Below are 7,097 nucleotides of genomic sequence, written 5' to 3'. Positions count from 1 at the left end.
AACACAATAAATAGTTGATACAATTATAGATATATAGAAAATATAACTTCACTTTATCTAGGGATTGTCGTAGGAAGGAAGAGAAGTAACTTACGTACCTTATTGTCACATTTCATATCGGGAAATCAAAGTTTGTGATTAATAGATTATTCGGGAATGGAGTCGGATTATCGAGGTTAATAGACTGTAATATACTTTTTTTGATAAGAGCTAGTCTAATATATTATGGGCTAATTAATATTATATGTGATTAGTTACATTTTATATCATAATTTATGCACTAATTAAACAAAAATAAAATTATAAATGATGTTCTGACATTTATTTTCGATAATTTTATAATGGTAGATAAACTAAATTAATAGAGATGATTTTATCTCATTCTACATAGTTTATGTTTATAAAGTTTTATTTCATTAAAATTGTCAAACAACTAGAGCATACATCTACTACAATTATTTAATAATTGACGTACTTGATTGCTACAGCCAATATTTGGCAATTGTATTTTTACTTTAATGTATTGTTGTTTTGTTATAGTGAATTGCCAACATTTGATTTGAGTGCAAAAAGTAATTACAAATATCGTTTTTTACTTTATACGGACGTGCCAAACTATGCAATTTTATGTTTTCCATTGCATTTGGATATATCTATGCTGTAGGCATTTTGATATTTCACGACTCGTGACAATAAAAACTAGTGAGGCCTTAGTTTTATTATATTTATGTAGAAGGTTTTACTACTGATTTATAGTTATTATATGAGTATTCTATTACTTTTAGATCAAACTGTTGAATTTGTTATGTATTAATCCTTATGAATTGATAGTATCGCTAAAACATATAGCCTGTTAAATATGTTAATTGTGTTTTAAAACAATTTCAATTAATTTTGACACTTCGGATTTGGAAGCTAGAGCTTGATATGACATTAAATCTCATAAATAGGAATAGGTGGTGAAACAACTTTCACATGAGACAAACGATTTCTGCTTCGATAAGTATCCGCACTTCGTCGCGAAGAAAGTGAATGAAATACACACGTTCTTTAGATGCTGCAGATGTGCACCGAAGCTGAAGCAAATATCGTACAACAACTAGTGACCTTCGTTGTTGAAATTCTGAAGATCCAAGAGAGCTGGCATAGCAATATATTTATCAGGGGTGCTATCCACTAAGGAAGATGACGATCAGAGGCTGAATAGGGTCAAATGTCGGTAGTAGAGACAATCAGCAATTCGGAACAAAATCAGCAAAATACTGGACATGGATAATGTCGAAAAGGAGATTTAATGGATTAAAGGTAATCGCGATCTATTAAAATTAATTTCTTTGTATAGTAGTTTGTTTATACTAGTGTCACATAAGAAATAATCAGCTTTTTCAACTTTCTTCTAACAATATTGAAGCGTTGCCCACCCCCTACGTTCTAATAGGGTGCAATTGTGTTTAGAATGACAATAAAACAGTCATAAACAGATATCTCTTTTTCGCTAGACTGATTGTACTTCAGGGCGGACAAGCACAATCAGTATAAACAACCATAAAATTTATAGTGGAATGGTTGACCACATCAATAAACCATCATATGGACTAATAAATATAGGTGGGGCAGGTCTCATGGGCCTTTTAGATGATCCTTTACCTGTTTCCATAAAGTAACTGTAACATATTTTACTGTCTTTAAGTCAAATGTTTATTGATCGCAAATTGTTAATTTAATAAAACAGTAATGGACAGTACGCTCCGCATTTTTTACTTCACCCAATAAATTAGTTTTGATAAGTTGAATAAGAGCGACGGATAGTCGAATAGTCGAATAGTTAAGTCGTCTTTCTACCAACCTTGTGAGCGCTGGTTAGATTCCAGCCATATCAGGACCTCCAGCCAAGTGGATGGACAATGACAATGTCAGTACACAAAGAAAGAAAATAGTGGAATCGCAGCGCATCAATTTACTACTGACGTTAACCTACAAGAAGACCAACAAATTTGTTAAAACAACAAAATAATGGTAAAACTTTCATTCGGAAACTTTACCAAAAAACAAATTTGTCAACCGCCAAAAAATTTACTTAATGTTTACAGGAATAAATTGTTAAAATAAATAATATACGACTTAATAATAAAAAAAATTGAAATAAATTTGATTGAAAACAAAGATTAAGAATAAGAAGCGAGAAACGACAGGTTTCCTCCATCCAATGCTTCATTTGCTTCATTTCATGACAAACCACAGGAAGAAAATGATAGGATTATATTGAAATACACATTTATTTTGTTTGATTTAACTAGGCCGATTTTAAAATAGTTCGATTCACTCTAAAAGCAAACTTTTTTCTGCGCAGTGAAAAAGATATGAGAGGAGACGACTGGTGTTCAAATTGAAATCCCAGAGTGCTATTGTTTGGGTTTAAAATAAGTATATTAACTGGACCTTCGTGACTCCGCAGAACATCACGTTAAGCTCGAAGAACAACAAAGTCCTGTTAATTCGAAATAATATTTATATGAACAAAGTAAATAAGAAAATCAAATAGTAGAAATTTAACTTTTTTTTTATTTGCAATTCGAATGGATTACGATGTGACCAACACTCGAAGATTATCTCTTGCATGATACGAAGGACTAAATAAGAAAGACGACATGAAGCTTTATAATAATAAAATATTGATCTTGCGATTTTCTTTCTGTGCTCGATGACGTCTAGTCGTCTGGTGCGATCAAGTGTTTTCCTTTAATTTTCATTCAAAACCAACAATTAGAACGAGAACAACAGAAGAGAGAAAAAATAATACCCGAACTTCTTTAGCATTTATTTTGCCTGCGAGCCCCCAAAAAAAACATTAATTGTTATACAAATAAAATTATATATATATATACAAAAAAAAAGAGGCAAGCTTTAATTATAACTTCAGATATTTAATCTGCTGGAAACGAAATAGGTCTAAGTTATAATTAGCAGCAGCTCGGGGACTCCTCAGGTAAAGAAAATAAATATTAGCAGACTTCGTGGTTGTATGTTACATTAATTCTGGGAGAAAAGGATCAAAGAAACTCGTCAAAAAACAGAATAGCCTTCATTCTTTTCTACGAATCATTTAGTGAAATAAAGTTTATTAAAAATATTAATAGAATTTGAAATCAATCAATTTTTTGGAATTGGCCAAAGACTTTTATAATTTTCTTTTAATATAGAATAAAATTAATAATTTAAAACATAACAAATAAATAAATATTATTTGTGTTCAAATGGGATAAAAATAAGAGTATTTGCTTTAAAAAGGAAAGATTAATTTCTCCAAAATCATTAATTACTTTAGTATAGGTTCAAGTGTACAGTCTGATAAAAAAGTTGAAAAAATAATATTATAATTTTAAGCTATAAAATCATAATTAACAATTTTATTATAAATTTTAATCTAAAAAATAGTAACCAATAATATCTACTTCAATTAAACACGGTATGAATTGTGAGATGCTGAATAATATTTATATATCTGCCACGTGAAACCGCATATTAACAATGACTGAAAAACGCGCTTAATTACTGCAGTATTTACTACTACAATTCTAAGAGAATTAAAGTATTTGATAAATACACCTTACTCAGTTTCATTGAGACAATGGGCACATTAATTATACATTAGTAATTAACCTTATTTTACTAAATTTCACAGGAATATCAAATACAAAGCATAAATTATTTAAGACCTAAAAATAAACAAGACAAACATCTTCAACGTCAATATAATAAATTACAAGATACAATAAAAAAGAAATGGGTATAGAAACGTTTAAAATAAAAATGTACGATGTATAACAAACACATAAACAAGGCGCACTTGCAATACCAGCCCCAAATTATAAAATGAATGTATTTACATTCATTTTCTAATATTGTATAAAGTAATAATAATCTAGAATAATAAAAAAAAAACTAAATACGTAGTAAAAACTTGTTAAACTATTTTCAGCCAAATATTGATAATATAATTAGGCATTTATATAACAAAATAACATTAACTTCTAAGAAATTGCTATAAAATTTTTATTTTTTCTAAATTAATAATCTAAATAATTTATTGCAAAGAAATTCAAACAAGAAATACAAAATAAAAACAACTAAAGCAGAAAAATTAAAATATTTATACATAACAACAACGAAGTAATAAAACTAATCAACTTTAAAAAAAATCAACATAAAGCAGCCATTGTAAAAAGGATATGATTATAGGGACATAAGAAATGTAAATACGGTTCATGAAGGATATTTGAATCTACGTATCCCGGTTATCATAGTTTGTGCTTGAATTCCTCATCTTCAGGGAGTTTGCTGAAGTGGCTTTTCACGAGTTTGGAAATATATTTAAGAGAAAGCGATAAAAATCTGCCGAGGAGCACAACAATTTTAGTTTTAGAAAAAAGAGTTGTTGAGTGTGTTTTAGGATGTCGAATTTTGGTGAGGATGTGAAGGGCAGAACCCAAGTCGAGGTTTGTGCGTTACATAGGAGTTTTCTATTAAATTCTTCACATTTTCCGTACTAATTTGAGTTTGAGAAATAAACAAAATATGTTTATATAATTTGTAATAAATTTCATCATTAGCTTTTTCATATTACTTATTATAGAAAAAAATAAAATATTTTTATTTTGTTTTGAAATTTTCAAACAGATCAATAGTGAATCCAGATTGATCAAAAGCGCACAATAAGAAATATGCTGTATTTATAAATGAAATTGTGAAAAACCACATATTTTTGAAATAATTACTGCATTATTACACAATGTTTATACAACACAATATAAATAATTACGTTAAAAGTATTATCAAGTATACTAATGTTAATTATTTTATTTTTATAATATGATTGAATATTTCTAATTTGTGTTTGATGGATAATCAAATCGTATGACAAGGTTAGGACAAAATCAAATCATTTTCACAAATAATAAACACTAAAGTATTTAATTATTAAAATATTTTAGAAATATAATTATTTTTATTTGATGGATTAGTTCTGGTTCCTAAATAATAAAATAATTGCTGATTATTGTATTTTGAGACAATTTTATTTCAGAATATTTTTAATTGTTATTATTGTAGTAAAAATACAAATTTAAAAGTCAAATGAATTAAAAGTTTGTCGGAGATTTAAAATGATTTCTTGCATTTTAGGCAACACATTAGATAATCTGATATAAACAGTTGCCTATACTCCAAACAGTTTACATTATTTATTTTTAATCACATTTAAAATAGTAATTAGATGAACTTTGTTCCGGCTAATTAGCTACCCATGTATATTACTCCTCCGAGCAGAAATTTTAATTCACAATATTGCGCTCTAACCAATGGTGGGTATTATTTCAACAATAAACTATTTCTTCTATCCCCACATGTCCCACTTTACCATCTCCAATGACCTTAGATCTGTTATGAATAAGTGATTAACATCTTATCTCAATGTGAATGTATAAAATTGCCATTAGTTTGCATATTTTTGTATCAATTGTGTTTCAATAATTTGTGGTGTCTCCTTGCTGTGCATGATGGTAACATTTGAATTATTAGATAACACCTGATATAAATCAATATCTGGATTACAGGCCTGCAGGAATCTATTCCTAACCTCTAAATTGAGCAAACAACTATTGAGTAACAGGAGTTCTATTTTTTATAGAGCCATGTCAACGGAGAGTGATGTGCTCTTCGAAGATGTTAAAGGCAAGGGGGTGATTACATTCAACAGACCCAAAGCTTTGAATGCTTTGAACTTGTCCATGGTTGAAAAGCTGTTGCCAACTCTGCAGAAGTGGGAGAAGGAAAAGTCTATGGTTGTGGTGAAAGGAGCTGGTGGCAAGTCTTTTTGTGCTGGTGGAGATGTAAGGGCTGTGACTGAAGCTGGTCTGAGAGGTGAAAGATATGGCTATGATTTCTTCAAGAAGGAATATATTATCAATGGCATAATTGGAACCTATGGGATCCCATACATTGCCTTGATTGATGGCATTGTAATGGGTGGAGGTGTTGGAATGTCTGTACATGCACCATACAGGGTGGCCACTGAGCGCACGCTCTTCGCCATGCCCGAAACAGCCATCGGTTTATTCCCGGATGTTGGTGGTTCCCACTTCTTACCGCGGTTGGGTGGTAAATTGGGACTTTACTTAGCCCTGACCGGTGTTAGGCTCAGGGGTGCGGATGTCTTGAAGGCCGGCATAGCCACGCATTACGTAGACAGCTCAAACCTGGAGAATGTAGAAAAGGCTCTATTGGATTGCTCCAATGTACAGGACATAGACAAAGTTCTTAAGGGATTCTCGGTAGTCGATAATAATGAATTTTCTTTGAAATCGGTGATGGAGAAGATCAACACATGTTTCAACGGCTCCACGGTTGAACAGATTTGCAGTAATTTGGAAAAGGATGGATCCAGCTGGGCGCAGGAAACTCTTAAGCTGCTCAACCACATGTCGCCGACCAGTCTGAAAATTACCCTGGAGCAACTCAATATGGGAAGCAAAATGAATCTCCTGGAATGTCTCCAGATGGAGTACAGAATGGCGGTTAATTGCTTAAATAATAAAGACTTCTATGAAGGTATCCATCGTGGATAATATAAAAGCAAAATACTTTTTACTATATTATCGTTTCAGGTGTACGCGCACTTTTGATTGACAAAGACAAGAGCCCAAAATGGAACCCGGCTACTATTTCCGAAGTCTCTGATAAACTCGTGCAAAGCCACTTCAGCAAACTCCCTGAAGATGAGGAATTAAAGCACAAACTGTGATAACCGGTATACGAATATCTTCGTACATTTTATGCTCTTAGGCATTATGTTCAAAGCTTCTAAATAAATTTTACTATTTCTCTTTTCACGACATTATTTTTAAATAAAATCCTATAAATTGAAAAATATACAACAACTGAATTCCAAGAGAACCGTAATTATAAGAAGACATTTCACTATTATTATTACTATTGTAGATCATATAATATTACCATTTTAAAGTTTGAACAGTTCTTTAAAATATTTCAATAATCTATGAGACAAAATTGCATCTTTTTATTTGAATAATCTAGTTTTT

At 30.7% G+C, this 7,097-nt stretch overlaps 1 protein-coding gene across 1 annotated transcript; it reads left to right on the top strand.

The window, feature by feature from the left end:
- The first annotated feature begins 5,431 nt into the window (after positions 1-5,431).
- Positions 5,432-6,887, top strand: LOC108561023 (3-hydroxyisobutyryl-CoA hydrolase, mitochondrial-like). Its single transcript, XM_017918787.1, has 3 exons — positions 5,432-5,558; positions 5,613-6,606; positions 6,663-6,887. The coding sequence occupies exons 1-3, from the start codon at positions 5,553-5,555 to the stop codon at positions 6,797-6,799; spliced, it is 1,137 nt and encodes a 378-aa protein (XP_017774276.1). The 5' UTR covers positions 5,432-5,552; the 3' UTR covers positions 6,800-6,887.
- Positions 6,888-7,097: the final 210 nt, after the last annotated feature.

The sequence above is a fragment of the Nicrophorus vespilloides genome, unplaced genomic scaffold (genome assembly GCF_001412225.1).
Source record: "Nicrophorus vespilloides isolate i.1.1-1 unplaced genomic scaffold, Nicve_v1.0, whole genome shotgun sequence".
Taxonomy (NCBI): Eukaryota; Metazoa; Arthropoda; class Insecta; order Coleoptera; family Silphidae; genus Nicrophorus; species Nicrophorus vespilloides.
The sequence above is the reverse complement of the archived record's forward strand: the minus strand, read 5'-3'. Positions and strand labels throughout refer to the sequence as shown.

What these genes read in the sequence shown, in the direction of transcription:
- LOC108561023 (XM_017918787.1), top strand. An exon ending in TAATAAAGACTTCTATGAAG is followed by an intron (nt 6,607 to 6,662) that starts GTATCCATCGTG and finishes TTATCGTTTCAG; the next exon opens with GTGTACGCGCACTTTTGATT.